Source organism: Miscanthus floridulus, chromosome 6 (assembly GCF_019320115.1).
Source record: "Miscanthus floridulus cultivar M001 chromosome 6, ASM1932011v1, whole genome shotgun sequence".
Lineage (NCBI taxonomy): Eukaryota > Viridiplantae > Streptophyta > Magnoliopsida > Poales > Poaceae > Miscanthus > Miscanthus floridulus.
This window is the reverse complement of record NC_089585.1, coordinates 92,785,335-92,811,112: the sequence shown is the minus strand read 5'-3', so window position 1 is coordinate 92,811,112 and position 25,778 is coordinate 92,785,335. Positions and strand designations below refer to the sequence as shown.

The 25,778-nt window shown below is 41.4% G+C and overlaps 1 protein-coding gene, 1 long non-coding RNA gene and 1 pseudogene across 4 annotated transcripts; 2 read left to right on the top strand and 1 right to left on the bottom strand.

Moving 5' to 3' along the window:
- The first annotated feature begins 4,909 nt into the window (after positions 1-4,909).
- On the top strand, positions 4,910-9,230 carry LOC136460828 (uncharacterized; annotated as a pseudogene).
- A 163-nt stretch (positions 9,231-9,393) lies between these two features.
- LOC136458640 (uncharacterized) lies at positions 9,394-10,494 on the top strand. Its single transcript, XR_010760032.1, has 3 exons — positions 9,394-9,533; positions 9,828-10,016; positions 10,272-10,494. It is a non-coding gene; the product is annotated as an uncharacterized lncRNA (long non-coding RNA).
- Positions 10,495-17,103: 6,609 nt separating this feature from the next.
- On the bottom strand, positions 17,104-24,998 carry LOC136456319 (AMSH-like ubiquitin thioesterase 2). 3 transcript variants are annotated; one of them, XM_066456140.1, is made up of 9 exons: positions 24,880-24,998; positions 24,292-24,333; positions 23,925-24,207; positions 23,725-23,814; positions 23,576-23,638; positions 23,381-23,455; positions 18,741-18,803; positions 17,792-17,844; positions 17,104-17,606 (listed from the first exon to the last, which is right to left on the bottom strand). In XM_066456140.1, exons 2-9 carry the CDS (start codon positions 24,303-24,305, stop codon positions 17,411-17,413), a joined length of 837 nt encoding a protein of 278 aa, XP_066312237.1. In that variant the 5' UTR covers positions 24,306-24,333; positions 24,880-24,998; the 3' UTR covers positions 17,104-17,410. The 3 variants fall into 3 exon arrangements, with proteins under 3 accessions (XP_066312237.1, XP_066312238.1, XP_066312236.1); XM_066456141.1 differs by lacking the exon at positions 24,880-24,998 and adding an exon at positions 24,765-24,785; XM_066456139.1 differs by lacking the exon at positions 24,880-24,998 and adding an exon at positions 24,717-24,739.
- Positions 24,999-25,778: the final 780 nt, after the last annotated feature.

Here is a 25,778-nt window from a genome sequence, read left to right as displayed (position 1 = left end):
TGGATTCAATCCATTTGGTATGTTGAATGTGTCATACAGTTGTTGGCCTGTGATTTTAATTCCTTACAATCTTCCGCCATGGTTGTGTTTGAAACAGTCATATTGGATGTTATCGATGATGATCCTAGGAGCGAGATCGCCTGGTGTTAGCATTGATGTGTACTTGCAGCCTCTAATTGATGAGCTCAAAGTTCTCTAGGACGAGGGTGTCAAAGCCTAGGATGCAAAGGAGAGGAAGGATTTTGATTTGCATGCAATTCTACTGTGGACAATCAATGACTTTCCAGCATATGCGATGCTTTCTGGATGGAGTACGAAAGGCAAGTTTGCATGTCCATACTGCCATACGGAAACAGACTACTTATGGTTGAAGCATGGGAAGAAGCACTGCTACATGGGGCATCATCGCTTTTTGCCTATGGACCACAAGTGGCGCAAAAACAAGGTCAGTTTCAACAACAAGACAGAATATAGGGAGGCTCCACAACCACTGACTGGAGAACAGGTGTTGCAACACTATGATAGTTTTGACCAAGTCACATTCAGCCCTGAATCAAGAAAAAGGAAGCAGCGTGATGAAGAAAAGAGATGACACAACTGGAGAAAGAAGAGTATTTTCTTCCAGCTTCCGTACCGGAAAAAATTGCTTATTAGGCACAACTTGGATGTGATGCATATCGAGAAAAATATATGTGAGAGCATATTGGGCACTTTGCTAGACATAGAAGGTAAAAGTTAGGATAATGAGGAAGCTCGGCTTGACATGCAGCATCTCGGGATAAGGATGGATCAGCATCCAGAGCATGAGAATGGTAAGTTCACCTTACCACCTGCTTTGTACAAATTAGAGAAAGATGACAAGAAACTTTTATGCAAATTTCTACATGAAGTTAAGTTGCCTGATGGGTACGTGTCCAATATCCGAAGATGTGTGGATGAAAATCGGTGTCAGCTGTCTGGTCTGAAAACTCACGATTATCATATTATATTCCAGAAACTTTTACCATTAGTACTACGCAACATTCTGCCTCAAGAAGTTGTTGTCCCATTGATTGACTTGAGTAGGTTCTTTAGTTCGCTTTGTTCAAAGGAGCTAGATGAAAAGGAGCTTGCTAACATGAGTGCTTCGATTAGGGAGACTCTATGTTGGCTTGAGATGATATTCCCACCTACTTTTTTGACATCATGGTACATTTGCCAGTTCATCTAGCTAAAGAGGCTTCACTTGGTGGACCTGTATGCTATAGATGGATGTATCCTATGGAGAGATATCTGCGTACAGTAAAAGGTTATGTGAGAAACAAAGCACATCCTGAAGGCTCAATAGCGGAGGGATATATCACAGAAGAGTGCATGACATTTTGTTCTTTGTTCTTCAAAGACATGCCAACTCGCCCAGAGCGTCATGAAAGCGCCACAGCGCCTGAACCACCATCTGGTTTGAGCGTTTTTGGTGACCTTGACTACAATTGGAAAGGCTATAGTTTCGAGGTCTTGGACGAATCCGAGATGCTGAGAATAAGGCACTACATACTCACAAATACCGAGGAGTGTGCTACTTTGCCTGAGTGAGTTAAATTTAACATTTCAGCATGCTATTTTTTTGTTCACATGATATATTACTAATTCTTTGCATTTTGTTTGGTCTGCCCACTGCAGTGCACATAAGGCTTCACTAAAGGAATATAATCCGCATAATGTTGAGAGAAGACACAAGCAGCAATTTGTTGGTTGGTTTGAGGACAAAGTGAGTCACCAGAATTTTTTTTGTTCATATTATGATGCATGTAATGAAAGCATCTTATTATTTTTTGTTAAATGGAAGTACAGACCAAACAAGAATATGACCAAGGAAAAGCTAGTGAGGAGATGTACAACCTTTCTCGAGGACTAGATGATCGTGCTCGTGTATTCAATAGATGTTTCATCAATGGCTTCGTATTTCGGACGGTGTCGGTAGAGACGAGCTTGATCACACAAAACAATGGTGTCCTTGTCAAGGGTGATGAAAGTACGGGTAATATGGACTAGTATGGAGTTATTAAGAAAATTATCTCTCTACAATTCACTGGTGGAAAGGAAGTGATGATGTTTTAGTGTGATTGGTTTGATGTCCCCGCTCCAACAAAGAACAAAGGTAAAGGGTACAACAAAGATCAATATGGAATTATAGATATTGATACTACCCATCTCAGATATTCAGATGATCCCTATATTCTGACGACACAAGCAGAGCAGGTGTTTTATGTCAAACACGCAAAGAAATCAAATTGGTGTAGCGTTGTTCGAATCAAACTAAGAAACCTTTTCTCCATGTCGGAATCAGCTAGTGTTGAAGAGGAAGCAGAAATTGATGTTGACTCATTGCTTGTTGGGGTGGAGGACATGACTGTTAGAAGCGATCAGGGGGACTTGATGAATTGGCGACGAACATACATGGAAGGGGAAGCGATTGATACTTCTGTTATTCAGAAAGCAATTGCTCAGTCTGTACCAGAACCAAATGATGAAGATTTTAGTGATGAGGGTGAAGATGATGTAGACGCATATATTGACGATGGAGTTGTCACACCTGCCATTGCGACAGATGACGAAGTTGATGATGATTTTTTTGTTTAAGTATTCACAATTTTTCTTGAATGACGTTTAGATGTTCTTAGCTGATCAACAGCATGCTTATGTTAAAATGTGCGTTTGTGTGTGTGTGTGAGCAGCAACTAGCAGGTTTGAATTTTTGTGAAGGATTATTTTCTAGATTCCCAACTACTAGCATGTCTAAATACTTGCGTGACTCATTTTCTGGATTCCCAGCTACTAGCACTACTTTGCCTAAGACGGCGAGCCACAAATCATGGCCGGATCAAGAGGTAAGTCACTGGAACAGCTCAAACATGCAACAGAAACATGAGCGCTTACACTTCTAGACAAATGGTTACTAACCATGCAGGTTTGCAACGACACATCATTTTTACACCAACCTGGAAATAGTCAACCACTTTACATGTTTTCCTGAGGACAAGAAAAAGACAAAGAAACATATGGGGCAGGGCCCAGTCCACAGCGCCTAATAAAAATGACATAAATATTACTAATCATGAATATATTACTAGTAAAGGAGAATATTACTAATCATTTAGCAAAAAAAAGTAAAGGAGAATATTACTGATTAAACGGGTGGGGGAGTCATGGGAGAGTCAATGGTGGGTCACGGGGGGTGCGAGACACGGATACGGTGGATCGCTGAGGTGTTACTCTCCGTATTCAGGAATCACTGGGCCGGCCCAGTTAGGATATTGTTTGCCTATTCTCCAACTGAGCATGCACATTAGTCCCACATCGCAAATTCAGCGATGTAAAGACCTTAAAAGGTTCAAGCTGCAAGCTCGATCGAACTCACTACCTGTAATATTACCATGACTAAGCTATACTTTGTTGGGCTAGTTCTAGGGTTCAACCTGGTGAGGCCACTGGCTTGTGTCCAGCACCAATATTTTTGTGCTTTTCACCTACAATTTTTGTTTACCTTTTCAAAATCAATGTGTTTTTAACAATTTTTTTTTTTTAAACAATTTTTGTTTAATTTTTCGAATTCAACGTGTTTTTTAGCAATTTATGTTTATCTTTTTAAATTCAATATTCTAACAACATTTATAAAATTTTTGAAAACCAATTTCTATCGTGGTTACTATGGTTGTCGTCATCCATTTACTTGCCCTGTCATTTCCAACAACCTAATAGGAGGACTCATTCTCATGTACTACCACGTCATGTGTCACCAAGTTCCGATCATGTCCAGCTAGTACCTAATTGTCATATGTCACCGAGTTTTCGATCGTGCAGTGAACTTGATGCATCCTTCGAGATCTCACTACATGGGCGTCATACCATCAATCGAGCCCAGCCTAGACACCAATTATGGAAACATAGTGATTTGATCCTCGTGCGCAAGAGCGCGTCCTTTAATGTTGCTCTTATTCTCATCAAAGATGCACCAACATTGAGCACAACCTCGTAGCAAAGCCACCGCCAAATCGCACCCAACAACAACATCGGATCTCACAACATTGGCGTCATACCCCTGACATGCCAACTATGGCCCCTGCCACAGCGGATCTCGAAACATGAGCGAGGCGACAAGCACCTAAGCATATAACAACAACACCCCTAGTCGACTCGGCAGCAAGACTATGTTGGTGCCCTGTTACCGGTGCTTCATCCCCAGCCCTGGATGCTGCCGCTACCGATGCACCAAGACTTGGAGTGAGCTAGGTTCTCATCATGGAACTCAAATATAGCGACAAAGACCACCATGACGACACTTGCAGCTGAGGGCGTCCCACCATGAACAATGATACAAAGAGAAAAAAAGGCCTAAGTGAATTCGAAAATAGTTTATTGTTCCAATACAAAATCATGTACTATCATTTTATTATTTTTCTAAATATGATGTAATTATCTTAAAATTATAGAATGTAAAAAAATAAGTCACACAAGTATTAGAAAAAGTACAAATAAATCACACAAATACAAAAATAAATCATGTAATTAGATTAGTATATTTGTTAATTATTTTTACAAATCTATGTATAATTATTAAAACTATTTTAAAACCTATTTACAATTTTCTATATTTTCTCTTATTTATTTCACATCAGGAACTGTTTTTTATTTATTACTTTTTACTATAGTCCGCATCACGTCTGCGAAACCTGGCGCTCAAAATTCCCAAAACCGTGAAAATTTCCATAGCGTGCGCCCTCCTCCCACGAAAAAACAACCTGGGCCGCTAATTACTCTCCCTCCCTAATACATGGTTTATATTCCTACTAATCTGCATCACGGTAGAAGAGGAGCCGATGCCCCCAACCTAGCGGTTCTTTCCATCGCATCTTCTCCACTCCGAGGCGCAATGGAGAAGACCAAACACGTGCCGTCGTCGTCTACTACCGGTAAGTTGCCGCTGTCGCCGCCTCCGCGGAGGCCGTGTACCAGGAGGTCACTGTCGCCGCCGCCTACCAGGAGGTCGCTGTCTACTCCGTCCAAGAGGTTGTCATCTCCTCCCTCCATGAGCTCGCCATCTCCTCCGTCCAGCAGGAGGTTCTCCATGCGGTCCAGCCCTGAAGGTGTCATAGACACACCTCATCGTCGACAAGATGGACCCGAGAAGCAAAAAGATGACCAACCCAGATACCTGTCGATATGCAGTTTATGTGCTGGTTGGAGAATTTCCGTCAATTAATTGGTTGGTCAATTAATTAATTAATTGAACTCTGTTTAAAAAAATTCAATTATCCGTCATTATTTTCAAGAAATTGTGGTGGTTGAGTTGATGATTTAAAAATCTTTGTAGTTTTAAGCTTTCAATTATAATTGGTTGGATGTGATACAACTGGGGTATGCTTGTGTTTCCTGGGAAGAGATAGGATAAGTGCACACATGATGTTATAACACTACTGTTTCTATTGAAAGAACAATTTAGATATTGGGTAAATTTGAAAATTGAGGTACTGATCATACATAAATTGACCATATTGCAGTGAATAATTTTATATGGTTTGTTCCCAAAATTGTTAGGAATTTGCCATATTGTAGTCATTAATTGATTTTACAATCATAAGATAAATTTATTGAATGAAGTTAAAATATTTTATAGGAAAACACACGAGAAAATGGGAGATAGATGGAAAGTATTTATTGATTTCTCGGGGGGACCCAAGGACCAGCAACGTGCCATATTGGACATTGACCGTGCTAGAATTACCTTTGCCAACTTATTAAAGTACAAAGTTAAGTTGGGTTATTCTACTAGGGACTTCATGTACTATATGAAGAGATGTGGCAACGATAGAGCTTTGCTGCAGCGTATAGATTACGAAGAAGATGCATTGACAATGATAGAAGTTTGTACAGAAGAGAAGACAATTAGGATAGCAGTTTCAACAACTCAGGTAGATCAGGAAGGAGAATATGCAATCACACCGATTAAGCAACGTAGTACACAAGAGGAAGTTAGTGGAAATGGAATTCAGGATGAAGACATTGATGCGTACAAGGTGTGGCCCAATAAGCTGCCACAGGATGAAAACAACCCAAGTACTAATGTACTAGAAAAATACATCTCAATGATTTTTAGTTACTGATCTAAAACCAACACTATATATATAACATCTATATATGCATCTAGCAGAATTTAAGGATGACACCCGGCTGAATACTGTTGCAACATATAAAGAATGGTTGATGAGGGAAGGGCTTCTTCAAGATATATGTAATATGATTTTGTTTTATCTTGGCATTAGTGGAAGCATTTATATATATATATATATATATATATATATATATATATATATATATATATATATATATATTCCAACTCCATTGTAACTGTGTACTTTCACTTTTTTGTATGTGCAGACGCATATTTAGATGATGAAACCATTGAAGAAGACGGAAGTGGTGACAATAGCGCAACACCAATGTAGTTTCCAGCTCATGCTCGTAGGCCAAAGGCCTCTCAGAAAGGTATGCAATGGTTCAGAGTGTTCATACATTACTATAACATAAAAATGCTGATTTATAATGTTAACATACGTTCCATTTTATAACATCAATTTTACAGTAGGGGTTGGCGACAAGAGAAAAATTGAACGTGGAACCTTGAAAGGTTTATCGGTCGAAGCTAAGAGATTTAAACTTGGCACTGAGAAACTTAGTATAGATTTCTCATCCACGAAAGGCGGTCCTATAGGAGATAACTATCGCGGGTTTGTTGATGAAATAGTTTGGTTTACAAGAAAAAGGACTCCACTTATTGGAGTTAAAAAGTGGGGAGATGTCAAGCAGATTGTTAAAGATAAAATAGCATGAGATATAATGGTATGTTAGTCTTGCTCCCGCATATGATAAATTAATTCTTTGTAATATCTTATTTGTTCACAATTTGTTGGTATCCCTTTTCTACAGGTTAGGTGGAACATTGACAACAATGATGATGAGAAGGCTAGGATATGGAAGATTGCAAAGTATCGTTACAAAGGATGGTGAGCTCAATTGAGTGCCACATACAAGGCATACAATAGTTATTATGAAAGAATGAGACATAAGCCAGATGATTTGGACATTATGGAGTGGCACTACTTGGTGTTGTATTTTGGAAGTGACAAATTCCAGGTTCCAAGCCTCTGACATATATGTGTTTATTGTCTGTATTTTTGTAGTGCAACTAACATATCATATTAGCAAATAAGCACCACAAACTCTAGCAATTCGCAGCATCGACAGACAATACATCTTACAGGATCAAAACCTTTTTCACAAGTTAGTTATGAGCAGGTAATGATATGGAACCTAATCTTCTTCTTTTATTTTTTACCTAAACAGTAACAATGTTCAATTTTCACATCTTAGAGAAACCTGGAGACTGGTGAAGAGCCAGATGGTTTGACATTTTGGAGGAGTACACGCACCAAGGAGGGCCGATGGTCTTCTGATGCTGCTAAGGAAATATATGTAAGTGCTACTTTGTTCATTAGTACTTAGTGATGTTGCAATTATATATAACATAATTATTATATTGATGGTTGTACATGCCCTGATTGGGTGATAAAAGGTCATCATCTCCTTGTCCTTGTGTTGGGTTTGGCAATCCTATCTTTAGTTTCTTATTTATGCTATTTTCAGCTGTGCCACCTGTTCTTTTTTGTATAGCAAGTTTGGATGAGCCAAATGCTTCCAAACTTTTTCTGTGGTCTCCTGATAGCATATGGTAGCTGCTGTAATTTTTGTAGAATTTTCTATGCAGGTCTTGTATATGGTCTTTTATGCATCCTTGTATCTATTTAAATTTAGAAAAGCATCAAATAATTTTATTTTATGATGGCCATCATATTTTCTGGTGTCCATGAGTTATGTATGTTGCCATGATATGGTTGGTATGGTCCCAATGTAAGTTTGGAACATCGTTAATTCTTTAAGTGAGATGTTGGTCCCAGCTGGACAGATCTGGGGACTTAGAGAAGTTCACCTTGATAAGTTGGTTTCCTGGGAAACTTGTGAATACCAAAGTCGAAGATAATTGTCATATCTAGCTGCTGTTCAAATTTGAGGTCATTTGGCCTAGTGGTTTGAAAGTTATAGCTGTTTGAAGTTACCTCCCAGTTTTTGGGTGCTCTCTGTTTCAGCAGAGTAGTTTCTGTAATTCTGCTATTTCGAAGTACTTAAGTTCTGAATCATGCTTTGATGTATGAAGATGAAATCTCGAGAATTTTATAAGATTTCCAGAATGTCCTCTTGCAAGTCATTTGGACTTGTATATCTCCAGATATGATTTATTTTCTGTACAGCCATTGCATGCCCAGATTTCTGGGAACTTGCTGGAAAGCAAGTTGCTTATGTTAGATGCTTTATGTAGTTAATTATGTTCTTTAAAGTGATTTGAATAGAGTTGGGCTACTCGGTAAACGAGTGTCCAGTGATGTATGTTCTCATAACATGTTTTATTCATTTATCTCCAATGTCATACATATCTCTAAAATGCTAGAGTTCAACTGTCCATTGCTTTTTACCTCTCAACATGCTTTGCTAGGAATCATATTTGCATGATTAACATGGACTTGGATTTTTTGAGGAAGTAATCAGTACATGAATCTAACTGATACAGTTTGATTTCCAAAGTATCCATTTTACCTAATTCTTATTATACTTGAACTGGAACTGTTGTTGCTACTTGCTAAAGTTGAAAACACTAATTGTGTTCTTAAATTTAGGAAAGCGCCTTCTCCAAAATTGCAGAGAGAATTGAGTTGGAAGCTTCTGTGATTTTAAAAGAACAAGAAGGGCACATTCTTCATGAAACCTACAAGGAAACCACTGGATGCAGGAGCAGGAAAGGTCCTGGACATGGATACTTGGCAAAGTATCCGACCCAAAGCCAACTAATGAATGAACGAATTGAAGAGCAAGCTCGTGCATCTGCATTAGCAGCAGCAGCCCAACAGAAGAATAGTGAGATGCAAGCTGAGGTAGAGAAGTTAAAAGAAAAGCTTACCGTTCAAGCCGCTGAGAGGGAGAGCGACAAGGAAAAAATTCAGCAGCTGCAACATCAACGGGAGAGTACAAGTAGCAAGATTAGAGAAGAACTAAGGCAAGAGTTTTTTTTACTAATCAAACAACACAATCAAGCACCGCCTTTGGTAATAATACTACTTCTTAATTGTTACCAACATCATTGATTTTAGTAAAGCTTAATTGCTAATGTTTCTCCTTATAACTCCAATGCAAGAATGCTTCACCAACCACAACAGCCCCTCAGCTTTGCAGAAAATATGGTTAGTGGAAATGAAGGTGCAGATTTAGCACATGTATTATTTTTTGATAAATGCAAACTGCGATGTAATGGATACCTACATTTAATCTAACATAATGTGTGAATCTTTTTTTAAAATATGAAGGCTGGTACAGAATCTGCCCTGCCCACACATAATGAACCTGTTGTTGTTCCGACTCCCATCCAAGGATCAGAACATGTGCAACAGGTAATATACTTCAAAATTATCACTTGCAGTCACTGTTCGCCTAAACGGTCATTTAGCCCATTTAAACACCGTGTAAACGCTACACGGTGCTGCGTCGTTTCCGTTTAATCACCCGTTTACCCCGTTTAATTGGCCATTTAGCCCGTTTAATGGGACGTTTTGTCCGAATAATGGCTAAACGGTAGGTGACCGACTGTTTACCGTTTAGCATTTTGGAAAACACTGCCTGCAGTTGAACAGATTCTTAGAATTGCTAAGTGGTGATTGCTCCTTCAAATCTTCTGGTTTTTACAGACTGTACCAGACAGTGTATTGTTGAGCAAACAGAAGAGTATCCAACCTAGTCGCCTCACTCGCAGCGCCAACATATCACTTTTCCCAAATGATAAAGATAGTAATGAGACAGTGACATTTATTACATCACAAACACTGAGGAATATTGCTGCAAATAAAAAGCTACAATGCAGAAAGAAAGGAGGAAAGGTATGAGCAATCAGGTGTCATTTTAAGTTGTTGTCCAGATTATTAACATGAACTTTGTTCACTTATACATGTATGTTTGTTCACTTAACATGAGCAATCAGGAGTTCATGCCTTATGTGTTTATAGTTCGGCTTCAGTATCCATTCTATTTGTTAAACCCAAAAATATTGTTGTCATCATGTGTTGTCTATGTTTGATTCCAACTGTGTGATCAACTATATATATTACTAATGCATGTCATTTTGACTTTTTCAGGAAGATCAACCTTGAGGGAGTCTTGGCAAGCTGAAATGAATCAAATATTGTGCAACGAGAAAGATGTCATGTTGATCTGTGCTAAGAGACATGTATTTTTGTTTATGATTGCCTATTTGTAGCATAAGTTAGTGGTTTGTAATGCAGTTCAACTTTGCAATTACCTATTTGGAAACAGGAAGGCATTTGACTTCCTTACATTGTACAAACTATTGAATGCTTATGATCCAAGTTATTAATATGATTGCCTTTTTGTGCCATTGAATTTTGTAATTTTATGAATTTCTATGCAATGAATTTGATGCAATAATTGGTTGCCCTTCAAATCTCATGTCGATGCAATAGTTTGTATTGCATCCAAGCTCATGTCGATGTGATAGTTTGTATTGCATCTAACCACATGTTGATGCAATAGTTTGAATTGCATCGAACATAACGTCGATGCAATAGTTCATATTGCATCGAACCAAAATGATGATGCAATAGAACCTCTTGCATCGAATCAAAATGGTGATGCAATAGATTATATAGCATTGAACCTAATATGGATGCAATATAGTCTATTGCATCGAACGATAGCCGTTGCAATAGATGTATTGCATCAACATGATTTGGATGCAATAAGCTATTGCATCTCTCAATTTTGATGCAAGAGACAATGGATGGACGATGCAATAGCTGCTTCTCGCATCAACCACAAGTAACCGATGCGAAAGGCTATTGCATCAAGACCACTTGCATCGGCTGGCATCAAACGAGAAATTGATGCGAAACCGAACTATTGCATCTATTTTAGACCTATAACATCAAAAATTGACCGATGCAACAGGGTCAAAATTTAGTAGTGTTAATGAGAGAAGCATGTTGTTCTAATAATTCATCATGAGATGCAAGTAGTGTCTCATGATTCAATTTTAGCTCATCATGTGAAGATTTATAAGCATCAAGTAATTTCTTATGTTCTTCACAAGAGTTCTTTAGAAATGAGTTTTCATTTTCTAAGTTCAATGTTTTAGCTTTCTCATTTTCTAAAGACGTGGTCATGCTAGCAAGTCTACTAACAAGCTCATCATATGAATCAACATGATCAACCATATTATCATTTGTTACCTTGGTGTCACCTTGTGACATGAAGCAATGTGGTGATGTAGTTGGAGAGCTTGTAGTAGCATCACAATCGTGGCCCGAGCATGAACCATCATCATCAAGGTCACCATCAAGTGTGCTTGAGGTAGAATCTTCATGTGCAACACTTGTGGCGTCATCATCAACCTTGTCAAGTGAACTTGTGGTAGATCGATCATCATTGTCATCACTTGACCATGAGGTGGAGCAATCTTCCACAATCACCAAGTTATGGTCATACTCAACACACTCATGCGCCTCCTTCTTAGGCTCATCCTCCTTTTTGAATTTGCCATCATCCCATGTGGAGGAATCACCATAGAAGGCTTGGAGTGCCATCCACATATCATGAGCACTCTCCAAGTCCCACACACATCTAAAAACATCATCATGTAAAGCACACGTTAAATAATAAAGAGCATAATGATCAAGTTGTAAGCAATCCTCTTGTGCTTGGGTTAAGTTGTCCTTATCCAAAGCATCATGAGAAAAACCAACAACAATAATCCACCATGCCTTGGGACCCAAATCACGGAAATGATCAAGCATATGACGTTTCCACCATACATAGTGTGTGCCATAAAAAATATGTGTGTCACAAACAACTTCTAGCCCAAAGTTCGCCATCCTCTCGAGTCGGTGAAGACAAAAAATGAGAGACCTAGCTCTGATACCACTTGTAAGGTCAAGATAGCGGACTAGAGGGGGGTGAATAGTCCTTTTCTTAAAATAATCGCGTCGGCTAACCGAAATAAGTGCGGAATTAAAACTATCGGTCTAGCCAAGACTACACCCTTATATTTATGTTCTCTAGCACCTTTCAAAGATACTAATTAAGCAACAAAGGTGTCGGGCTAGCTAGAGCTCACCTAACCAATTCTAGAAGCAAGGTCACACAAACCTATGCCACTAGTACTTTAAGCAACAAGAGAGCTCCTACACATGCTAGTAAGCAAAAGCACAAAACCACCTAATGCTCACTAGCAATGCTCAATAACAAAGCAACTAATGCCAAATTAGAGAGCGCAATTACTTAGCTACACAAACTAAGCAATGTGACTAACAAGGTTACACAAACCAAATTAGCCACGTAAGGGAGCTACTTCTATGCTACACAAGCAAGAAGGTAACTAGTAAGCTACACAAGCTAACTAATTACAAGAGCAACTACAAAGCACAAAGTATATAAAAGTAATTACAAGCTTGTGTAACGAGGATGCAAACCAACAGGAAGAACAAGGTTGACACGGTGATTTTTCTCCCGAGGTTCACGTGTTTGCCAACACGCTAGTCCCCGTTGTATCGACCGCTCACTTGGTGGTTCGGTGGCTAATTGGCATCACCCACCAAGCCCGCATATCGGGCATCGCAAGAACCTACCCCAAAAGTGAGGGTAGCTCAATGACACGCTCAACTAGAGTTGCTCTTCGCGGCTCCCACAGGGCAAGCACAATGCCCCTCACAAAGCTCTTCTCCGGAGCACCGCACAAGCTTCTTGCGGGCTTCAACAGAGACCACCACCAAGCCGTCTAGGAGGTGGCAACCTCCAAGAGTAACAAGCACCACCGGCTTGCAACTCGATCACCTAGTGCCACTCGATGCAACCTCACGATGCAATCGCACTAGAATCGCTCTCTCACATAATCGAATGATCACTATCAAGTATATGTGAGATGGAGGGCTCCCAAGAACTACTACACAAGCCACCAAGGCTCTAGTGTGCTCAGCTATCGGCCCAAGGCCAATCATAGCTTCTATTTATAACCCCATGAACAAATAGAGTCGTTACCCCTTCACTAGGCAAAAGTCAGGACGATCGGACGCTTCGGTCCTACTGACCGGACGTAGCACTGGTCGCACCGGTCGTGAATATCGAACGTGTCCGGTCACCATACCGGATGTGTCCGGTAGCTACCTGACCGCCACATGTCCCACCGTTGCCTCCAACGGCTCTCTGATATGTTCGACCGGACACACTGTTTGAAATGACCGGACGTAGAGCCGCTGCATTTGGTCGAGTCCACTAAGCCTCCAGGGCCGATCGGAAGCGACAGTTAGAAACTGATCGAATGCTGAGCCTCAGCGTTCGGTCGAGTACAGTAAGCACCCATGGACTACCAGATGCGTCCGGTCACTCCGGATCGGACGCGGCCAGCGTCCGATCAACTGTCTCACCGAACACCGATTTTGTAGATTCACACCGGACACATCCGGTGTGTCGACCGGACGCGTCTGGTCGCAGAGTTCATCGTTAATACCGGACGCGTCCGGTCACTCTGTGACCAGCGCGACTAACTCCTTTTCACCTCTAACTTCTTCATCCTTACTCAAATGTGCCAACACCACCAAGTGTGCACCACCATGTGTATGTGTGTTAGCTTTTCACAAACAGTTTCCAAAGGATTAGCCACTCAACTTGCCACGCCACTCAATCCTAGCGATAATGCAAAGTTAGATCACTCGAGTGGCACTAGATGACCGATATGCAAACAAATTTGCCCCTCTTGATAGTATGTCCATCTATCCTAAACCCGATCATCAACTTCTCTACACACCTATGACCGATGAAATGAAATGCCCTAGGTTATACCTTTGCCTTGCGCATTCCATTCCATCTCCTCCAATGTTGATGCAACGCATGCATCAACATGATCAATAATGATATGATTCACTTCATATCATCACATGATCATATTGGTTCATCAATCTTGACTTCATTTGCTTTTCACCGTTGCCATCGTCCATCGGCGCCAAGTCTTGCTCAAGCTTCACCGCCACACGGTCTATCACTCCAAAGCCTCTGACTTGCCTTTCACGCTTTCAACCGGTCCATCAAGCCAAGTCTTGTCTTGATCTTCTCCACCTTGATCACATGACTCAATGTCATGTCTCATGTGCAATGAGCTCCTTCATCATCACATGTGTGAGCTTTGCAACATCTCCAAGCCATTTTCACCTTCACGGCATATGTTGCTCACACACATGTACTTATGGACTAATTACCTATGTATCTCACAGAAACATAATTAGTCCACCTAGGTTGTCACTGAATTACCAAAACCACACGAGGACCTTTCACCCGTACACTGAGGAGACGATTGACGAGGACTCAGAGGAAGATATGATCGAAGATGTGTACGATGTTGCCACTAAAGAGGACACACAGCTACAGAGAGCCCTGCTTCAAAGATACGTGGTAAGTTCCTCGAATGGTACAATTTGTTATCTATTTGGTATTAAGTATGTATACTAAAACTGTCTAACCGCGTTTCTGTACCCAAGCGACACAATTGTCGAGGATGTCCAACGAAGCAGCGTTCCGGCTTCATGAATCTAGAGGGCAGGGGCCAGGCGTTCTCGAGGCTTTTGTGGAGGTAAATATAAACTTGTTCGTTTCAAAAATATTTCTTTAGTGTATATACGTTTGGGAAATGCACTAACTTTAACGTATATTTATGCAGAAGGTGAAGAAGAGCCGCAGGAAGCTAGCTCAGAAGCTGAGCTGCATGGACACTCCTTATGAGGAACCGCCACTACCGGCGCGGTCGGGTGGCACGTCTTTAGCCTCTTTGAGGACACCAGCCGGCTCTTCTCAGCCAATGACAGGTGTCACTTTCGCGGTGCGTACACCATCACATCATAGCGCTGGGAAGGACCCTGCTACCGAGGACAACGAGGACGACGACGACGACCCCCGAGCTTCCACAGACCGCTTGGTACCTAAGGAGCCTCACAGGTACTAACAAAGGTGGTTTCTTTAAATATGTAGGCTCTATGAACTAACGATCATAAAGAATTATAAGTAATCGTGCATATCATATACTTGCAGGGTACGAGCCGTATGCACCGGCGACTCGACTACACCGACGTTGGCTATACTCCCAATGTGTTGCCAACAAATCCGAAGAGATAGAGGCGTCCAAGGGATCCTTACATTTTTTGATCTTAGTTTGTTAGGTCGAATCATTATTGACGTTCGAAACTTGCAGGCTTAGTTGGTTATGTTACGTCGAACTTATGTCAAACCAATAAAACTGTTATGTGGCAGCTTGTCAACTTGCGCGCAGACTTTATTTATTTGTTTCGTATTCTTTCCAATGCGTCGCGGCAGCACTGCCGGCGAGATTAAGTAGCAACTAGTTCAGGAAGCGGTAGTCCCGGAGTATCTCGACGCTGGGGTCCATGGTCGCGTCGCTGCCGATCCTACAATATATGGCAAAAAAGCCAAAAAAAATAATTTCCCTTAAAAAAATATTCGACCGTGAAAAAGATTCAACAAAAGATAGAAACAAATCCACTATTGATTTTATGTCAAGCAATACCTAGAATAACTCCCACTATCGGCACATAAAGTTCTGATTAAACGGTCCAGGTACAACTGCGCCATGCGTCGTGGCGCGGCACTGCCGCGCCAAGATGGGTGGCGCGGCAGGTCCTGCCTCGTCAACGGTTAGTATTTTCGGTCGTCGCCACGTCAGCCCCTGTCACGCCGCGCCATGGTAATATACTTGGCCAAAAGTCTTAGTTTAAAAAAACAGACAGTGTAGATTTAAAATTAGTTTTCAAAAAATGTTAAAATTAAAAAAAATTCTAAATAACCGAGGACATCATTGCTTCTTTGCTGCACCGTGTGAGATGAGACAGACTGAATCCCTCGAATTGGCGCAGGAAATCTCATCCATTTGCATGGCAGAGAGGTGGAATTGCTACCGGTTCCAAAAGTACCACTAGCTAGGATTCCGCTTACAGTTCGTATCGATCGTACTCTATCCGTAGCCATCACGCTTTGCTCCTGTTCTGTCCCCGTCCCAAATAAATGGATGGCACACGGTTTCAACCAACAGGTGGTCCTGGACGATCGCGAACGCGATTCAGTTCCATCTGTCTGCTGTGTGTGTGTGTTTTCCCACCTTTCGGCCACTTATCATTTAAGGTATCTACCGGGTTCTTCTTGTCGACGCCCCTTTTGAAAGACAGAATCATTTCTCCTCCATCCTTGCCTACAGCTACTACTAGTTCCTTGCTGTGCAATTCACCTTCTCTTCTTCCCCATATAAAAGAATAATGATAACCTTTCTTTCTATAAGACAGGCTGTGCGATTCATCAGCTAGCCTCCCTTTGCCGATAGCCGTAGTCTGCTGTAGGATTTGCTCGCTTGTCCGGCTGTCCCGCTATGTTTAAAACAAGCCATTCATGCGGCCCATGTGGGAAGGAGTTCAGCTGCAGCAAATGCACTAGCTAACTGATAATGATCTGACTAATAGACACATCACACATGGATATTAAATCATTTGACCATACTTTGGCTAAAAGTATTCAGCCGGCAAAACATCAGATAGACCGCCCTGGATGAGCGGGGTAAAGTTTTAGTTGTTCTTGCCTGAAAACGAGAGCTAAAAGTGTCACAAGGCGATGTGGGCATGTGCCTCGGGCTCCAACAGTGGCTTAGTGTGTTTAAGCGCGCGCACCCCATTTCAGTATCCACAATTTACCATTACGACTGTTTCGCCTCTGTTTTCAGAAAGTTCCGATGTTAAAGTATGAAGTGCCTGAGACTGAGACTCCCAGAGATCTCGAGGCTGTGTATTTCATAATTTAGGAACTGCCAAATCTGTGTATTTTTTTCATACTCCAGTCACTGACAAATCAGCAAGTAATTTGGGAGTACCACAGTCGACCGCTATGTTACAATCACACTTCAGTCCAGACCAAGTTAATCAGTGTATTTTTGCCCCAGTTGTATGTTATATACAGTACTACTTACAGTACCAGCTCAAAGGCAGACCGAACAGGCAGATTGAAGACAACCCGTGCTAGTTTTCAGTTACTCCTTTTTTCTGACGAATACCAGCGCAGATGCTGGAGGCTTGGTGCTATCACTATATCACAGGAAGTACCATGAGCATCTTGGTTCCGGTTTGGGGCTACCACTATACCTATCAGGCATTCAGCAAGCTCTATGGTATATAATTCTGCCAAGAGGGAGCATAAAGAAGCACATGCTGTTATAGCTTCAGCTGTCTTGATCATTAACGGAGCGCAGGTCAACAATCTCAAACCGCAAATTGGGGTTGAAGTGCACTTTCGAGCAGGTTTCATAGATTGGACTGCCGTTGGTTGTCTCTCGGTGAGTGTGGAACCCGCTTTCATCACACTCCCTAAGCACATCCATCCCTTCAGGATCAGTCAGCCTGAATATCCCATAACTCCTGAAAGATTTGAGAAACAAATAGGGTAGTTTCAGATTTCATTCTACAAGTGTAGTATGACTGAATATTAGTATATTACCCAGAACCAGAAGGTAGGACCAAAAGCAATTAAGAACAAAGGAACTGCAGATGTATGCCAGGCACTTTATGTGCAAGTGTAGTAGTTGTTAGCAAAGAACACTTGCCTGGTTGGATCTGTGGGTGCGACCACAATTGCAACAGCCTCTGGTAGCATAACCTACGGGAATCCAGCATTTTTCATCAATCAAAGTTAAAGGCACGGCAAAGTGTGATAGCAAAGTGAAAGCAGGTGAAAGAGTCAGCTTGAAGTTCTGAGTTGACAGTGTCACAGTCTCACAGAAGTATTTAATAATTCTGAGCTACAGTGCAAGTTATTCTCAATGTTAGTACAACCATGAAAATGCTAACTGGTCAAATAATGATTTTGCTAACTCTAGGAGCATGGTTGATCATTCCTGGCGTTAGTTAATAACTTAATATCCTTCCGCTAGGTAAATGATTTTTATTCTACGGAATTGAAATATGCAAATTGTTGAAGCACTGTTGCTGATTATATTCACAACCAGTGACCACAAAAACTTAAAAAATAGATGGTATCCGTTGGCCTGCCTTTTCAGTATTCGACTAGTGTTTTTATTCAGGACACGAGGGGAAGGTACGTAACCGACAAATATCAGTTTCTAAGCCTAATGGCTACTAAATAAAGGTTAGGGCATAGTTTTCAGATATCAGGGCGAAAAATAAGTTAAATTTTTTAGCTAATCACCAAGACCACAATCTTTGGCTATCTTTAAATATGTGGCAGTGTCTATGATTCTGTATGGCTGATTTATGCAAATCAGTGGTGCATCTAGATACTCATGGTACCTAAAGATATCATCTCGTCAATTAAGGAACCATGTAATACCATATATCATCTAAGTGCAAAAAGATTACACTGAGACCAAACTCTATGGCAAGATCATGTCAATAATTTGATGTTTGACAGCAGATCATTCAAGCGGAAGTTGCCACATAAAAATTTGAATACTTTTAAAAGTCCTATCATTTTATATAAATATAAAAAAATACCTTCCCTTTTGTAGATCAACTCAGCACAGCTTATTTAATTACCTGGTAAGAGTACTGAGTATGCAAATCGATCGATGATAGAAAGCATGTTTGTGAAGGATGAGTCTGGAAAAGGGGGAAAAAGTGTCAATTCTCAGTAACAGTTAACGAAAAGTGACCATTCTATCCAATACTTGAAGTACACTAGAAAAGAATTTAAGAGCAAGAATGTTCAAATAGTAAAGAAGATGAGGTCCATGCTCTGCAGTGACAAAACAAGTCAAGTTGAATTTGAATTGGACATGATATCACTCTTTCTTCATTCTTTTTTATAAAGGTACTCCCTCTATTCCAAATTCTAAGTCATTTAGCTTTGTTTTAAGTCAAACTTGTCTATCTTTGACCAAATCTACAGGAAAATGCACAAATATCTACCACAACAAACAAGATCCATTAGATACACCATGAAATATGTTTTGACATGCATTTATTTGATATATTGTAAATGTTAATATATTTTTCTATACACTTGGTCAAAGTTAGACAAGTTTAACTTAGGTCAAAGTTAGACAAGTTTAACTCCGCCTATGTTGTCTCAACATAGCAGGTCCCAAGCCCCGGTAAAGGAGGAGGGTTATGATAGGCGTGGCGAGCCAACGTTAAATCTAGCCATTCTAATGGAGATGAAACCCGAAAGAAAACCGTTGGGGCGTAATCCTCTTAGCGACGCGCCATATCGGAACCCGGGTATGGTGTTAAATGAGTAAGGGCCGAGTCGTCACCCCCGTGACGCGCCGTGTCGCGATTTGGGCACGGTGTCAAGTGAGCAAGGATCGGGTCATCGCATCCTTAGTGGCGCGCTACATCGGCGCCCGGGTGTAGTGAAAAATGAGCAAGGGTCTTCGCATCTGAGTCGACAGGTGCAAAGGGTAAGGAAGCTAGTCGAACCAACTAAGATCCGTTTAGGTAGTTGGAATGTAGGGTCGCTTACAGGTAAGTTAAGAGAATTAGTTGATACCGCGACTAGGAGGCGTGTAAATATATTATGCGTTCAAGAGACTAAATAGAAAGGTCAGAAGGCGAAGGAGGTGGACAATACAGGTTTCAAACTTTGGTACACAGGGACAGTCGCGAATAGGAATGGAGTATGAGTTTTGATTGATAAGAGCCTCAATAATAGTGTGGTGGGAGTGAGAAGGCAAGGAGATAGGATTATCTTAGTCAAGGTTGTCATTGGTGATATGGTCTTGAACGTAATTAGTGCGTATGCCCCCCAAGTAGGCCTCGACGAGAGTGCTAAGAGACAGTTCTGGGAAGACTAAGATAGCCTGATTAGAGCTGTACCTAGTAGTGAGAAGCTTTTTATAGAAGATCTTAATGGGCATGTAGGGACTACAAGCGCAGGTTTCGAGGCAGTTCATGGAGGTTTTGGGTATGGTAGTAGGAATCAGGAGGGGGAGGAAGTTCTGGACTTCGCGATAGCTTTTGACCTGATGATAGCCAACACTTTCTTTAGAAAGAGAGAATCTCATCTAGTGACCTTCAGTAGCGGACAACACTCTAACCAGATTGACTTTGTCCTCGTAAGAAGAAAGGACAAACGAGCATGCTTGGATTGCAAGGTGATACCAGGGGAGTGTTGTTTCTCAACATAAGCTTTTGGTGGCAGACTTTCGTTTTCAGGTGCGTGCCCGTAGGGATAAACAAGCTAAGATTGAAAGAACAAAGTGGTGGAAACTGAAAGGGGAGACGTTAGAGGTATTCAGGGAAAGGGTTATCAAAGAGGGCTCTTGGAAGGAAGAAGATGACATAAACAACATGTAGGAGAAGATGGCAACCAACATTCGGAAGGTGGCCTCAGAGGTGTGTGGAGTAACCAAAGAAAGTGGAGGCGAGGCTAAAGATACTTGGTGGTGTAACGAGGAAGTCCAAAGGGCTATTAAAGAGAAGAAAGAATGCTATAGACGCCTGTACCATGACAGGGGTGTGGACAACATAGAGAAGTACAAGGTGGCAAAGAAGACTGCAAAGCGAGCTGTAAGTGTGGCAAATGGTAGAGCGTACGAGGATCTTTACCAACATTTGAGTACAAAGGAAGAAGAGAAGGACATTTATAGGATGGCTAGTGTTCGTGAGAGAAAGACAAGAGACTTCAACCAAGTTAAGTGCATTAAGGATGAAAGGGAGCATCTCTTGGTGAAGGAGGATGAGATCCGACATCGATGGCAAGAGTATTTTGATAAATTGTTTAATGGTGAGAATATGGACACAACCTTTAAGTTGGATGACTCTTTTGATGACACCAATAGGCGCTTTGTACGGAGAATCCAAGAATCTGAGGTCAAAGAGGCATTGAAAAGGATGAAAGGAGGTAAGGCGATGGGACCGGATTGTATCTCAATCGAAGTGTGGAGATGCCTCGGGGACATAGCTATAGTATGGCTAAACAAACTGTTCAACCATATTTTTCGATCGAACAAGATGCCTGATAAGTGGAGGAGAAGTATATTGGTACCGATCTACAAGAATAAAGGGAATATTCAAAGTTGTACTAATTACCGGGGAATTAAGTTGATAAGCCATACTATGAAGCTATGGGAGAGAGTTATCGATCATCGCTTGAGAGCAATAACGTGGGTCTCTATAAACCAATTTGGTTTTATGCCCGGATGATCAACCATGAAAGCCATTTTCTTAATAAGACAAGTTATGGAGCGGTATAGAGAGAAAAAGAAGGACCTACACATGGTTTTTATTGACTTGGAGAAGGCTTATGATAAAATACCAAGGAATGTTATGTGGTGGACTTTGGACAAACATAAAGTCCCAACAAAGTACGTCGGGCTCATTAAGGACATGTACAACAATGTTGTGACTAGAGTTCGAACAAGTGATGAAAACACGGATGACTTCCCGATTAGGATAGGACTACATCAAGGGTCAGCTTTGAGCCATTATTTGTTTGCCTTAGTGATGGATGAGGTCACAAGGGACATACAAGGGGACATCCCTTGGTGCATACTTTTCGCGGACGATGTAGTGCTAGTTGATGAAAGCCGGACAAAAGTGAATCAGAAACTGGAGTTATGGCAGGAGACTTTGGAGTCCAAAGGTTTTAGACTCAGTAGAACTAAAACTGAGTATATGAGATGTGACTTCGGCACAACTACTCGGAAGGAGGAAGATATTAGTTTAGAAGGTCAAGTAGTGCCTAGGAAGGATACCTTTCGATATTTAGGATCAATGCTACAGAAAGACGGAGATATTGATGAAGATGTTAGCCATAGAATCAAAGCAGGGTGGATGAAGTGGCGGCAAGCATCTGGTGTCCTATGTGACAAAAGGGTACCACAAAAGCTAAAAGGCAAGTTTTATAGGACGGCGATTAGACCTGCTATGTTGTATGGTGCAGAATGTCCTACGAAAAGACGACATGTTCAACAGATAAGTGTCGCAGAAATGCGTATGTTGTGTTGGATTTGCGGTCATACAAGAAAGGATCGAGTTCGGAACGATGATATACGTGATAGATTAGGGTTAACACCAATTGAAGAAAAGTTTGTCAACACCGGTTGAGATGATTTGGACATGTCCAACGGAGACCTCCAGAGGCACCGGTGCGTAGGGGAATCCTAAGCCAAGAGAGTAACGTGAAGAGAGGCAGAGGAAGACCGAAGTTGACCTGGGTAGAGGCAATAAAAGGAGACTTGAAAGGATGGAATATACCCAAAGACTTAGCCTTAGATAGGAGTGCTTGGAAGACAGCTATTCACGTGCCTGAACCTTGATTGCTTCTGCTGGGTTTCAACTCTAGCCTACCCCAACTTGTTTGGGACTTAAAGGCTTTGTTGTTGCTGTTGTTGTTGTTGTTGTTGTTGTTTTTGTGGAGTAGATTACTACTTATTGCATGAATTCACTGTTCTGGGTGTATGTATGATGACACATGCATCTTTCTTATATATATGCAACATAGTAAAAAAAACAGAGACAGTATATAGAACAAGTGAATAAATTATGAAATTTCACCTTGCCGCTTATTGTGAAGGACTCAAGATAACAACAATATCCTGATAATTCTGATTCCATGTGAAATATGCCACTATCATACTACTATGGGGCAGGATGCCAAGGTCAGCATGTTGCTTTTCTCAGAAAGAATGCAGTACATTATCTACTGCTCCTTCATATGGCTAATGCAAGAAAGGCATGTTATATGTAGTATTTTCTGCGATGAATGTTGTATGTTATCGATTCAATATAATTGCCAAAACATGTCCCGATGTAGCAATAATCTGACTGTCTGAATGTTCATCTTGATAATAATTGTTACTTTCTAGATGAACTAAATATGTTTCGTCCAACCTTATTAAAAGCGAGTGTCAATGCTAAATTGATGAACATTTTTTCCTGAAAAATAGCGGGAGGGCAGCAAATTTCACTGATTAGACGAAAGAATTGCAGCAAGCCAAAATGAAAGAAGAAGGCCTGGCCCTCAACTGCAAAAAGAAAGAAAGAAAACTATGTGTACATGATGAATGAGGTTACATGCTGCAACAATGAAAGCATCTAGCGCAGGTATCAGCTTATTTATCTTTTCAGATTAGGTGAAGCACGTAACTTGTATGTGCATTTTTTTTTTTCATTTCAACTGAACCAGCAACGAAGACAAAGTTCATGAAGTATGGAAATGCTAGAATATATACATGAATCCATCCTGCAGGGTAAAGCGACTGCTCTGATAACACGGCATGTATCTCCTCCTCACTAACAGCCTGGCACTGTATTTGGAAAAAAAGAGGAAGACTTCAGAATGGCATAGCTAGATATTTGTCAGGACATTTAATAATCTAACAATAATATATTGAGTATATGTTCGAAACCACTCAATTACTGCATACTGAGTGAGCAGTTCCTTCTTGCTTCGGTACAATCAACATTGTCACAAAGTAAGTTCCATCCCTCTGCATACAAACATAGAATATTGAAGATCTAATCTGAAAATTAGGTATGTTTGTCACATTGGTAATTTATTGCCGACTGCACTTACAAATGAAGCACCAAGAATTCCACAAGTCTCTAGATTTTTGCTTGTATTCTCCTTTGCAAGCTCCATGAATTCGTCTGTCAATCTCACTGACTGAATAACATGCATAAGGATGTTATTTCATCTCAATCTTCAGTTCGTACCAGCCTCCAAGAGACACTGTATGTTTTTAAATAAAAGATGGGGAATGTAAGGGAACGTACTATTTGCATATCATGCAAATTACTTGATGTTGAAGACTGTCCCACTGAAGCTCTGGCTTGCTCATCCACATATTCAGAGTCAGAGCTAAAAGAAGCATTGCCAAAGCTCGAAAGATCTTCTATCCAAGATACAATTGGAGACGGGAAGTGATGCTTCACAGCACAGGAACCAACATCGTGGTCTCTCACTGTGGCTTGGCAGCTGACAACTGGTGGAGCATCCAGATACATTGATTTACTTGGTGCTGAGTGAATTCCACATCTCCTCGTATCGAGGCCGTATCTGCCATTTTTGCATTGATCATGTCATGATGTTGTATCAGAAACAAAATCGTCAACTGCTACAGAAGGTACAAGCACGGCATACCTCCTGCTACCCATGGCTGGAGCAGGACACCAAAATTTCAGCCTGCAATTTTAAAAAAAAAAAAAATCTCGAACAGTTAGAAACACTGAAGAGAAAAGAGTTAGAGGGTCTGGAAAGAAATGACAGCAATTTGATAAGGCGCCTAACAACACCAGAGCACTGTTATTGTTGAGCATCATTTAGGCGAACTAACAAAAACATTGACAAGCAATCGAAGAAGTTCACGGCAGGTACACCATTTGCTTTCTAATAAATAAATACATAGGCAGAGCATCTGCCATATTCCCTTCAAACAACACCCAACCTACTAGTCTATTAATCTGCAGAGCAATTGGAGACTGCGTTGCTTCAAAGTTCAAACAACAGAAAATCAACCTGCGCTGATTAAAAGTAATAGCCCAACAATAATTCGAATTAAGAACGACCTCTTCATCACTAACCACCCAGAAGCAGCCACAGAAAGTAGCACCAACCCTAAAAGCCAACCAGATAAGCACAATCTCAAGCATGGCGGCCTGCGAATCTCACGGCCCAGCAGTCAGCTACCGCAAAGTAGGTCCTCGGTCACGAGAGACAGAGCTCACTCACCTCGAGAAAATCTGGAGGCAGTTGAGCGGCTTCAGGGGTGGGAAGGATTGGCGAGAGAGAGAGAGAGAGACAGAGCGAAGAGGCGGTTGGCTTCAGCGAGGCGAGTGACCGTGTTCGACATAAATCCGCTCGAATTGGTTCGTTTTCGAAATTCTCGATAATTCGTAAGTTCGCGTTCGTTTTCATGTCCGATTTTACCGTTTTCGCTTTCGTTTTCGTATTTTAAATATAAAAGTAGAAAACAATTTAGGAGTTTTTCGACCGTTTCCGACCGTTTTCATCCTTAGTCGTGTTCCCTGCCCCCCCCCCCCCCCCCCCCCCCCCCCCCCCCCCGCGCGCGCGAAAGCGACGCGCCGTCCTCCGTGGGCGGTTCCCGGATCTAGTGCAGGACGGCGCACTGCCGCGCCGCGCTCGAGGGTGGCATACTGGCATGAGAGGCCAGTGCCGCTTCGCGCCCGTGGGCTAGGTAGGCGCCATGGCAGAATCTCGGTCCATTCATGATTGAGATTTTTGTTATGCGCGTGTTTAGTTACCGCCCAAATTTTCAAAAAGTGCTACGGTATATATTACATCGAATCTTGCGATGCGTGCATAAAGCATTAAATGTAGACGAAAAAAAAAACTAATTGCACCGTTTGGTTGAAAATTGCGAGACGAACATTTTGAGCCTAATTAATCCATGATTGAACACTAATTGCCAAATAAAAACGAAAGTGCTACAGTAGCCCAGATTCCAAATTCCAGATATTGTTGTCTGTCCTTGCCAGGTCAGGTCAGCCGGTAACGCATCACAAAAGTGGGAGGCGTGAAGCTAGCGTACGTACCCCGTGGATGGAGAACTAGTGCACGCCTCGTCACTCGCGTATGAGATGCCACGTTGATTGCTGCGGAGGCAGCAA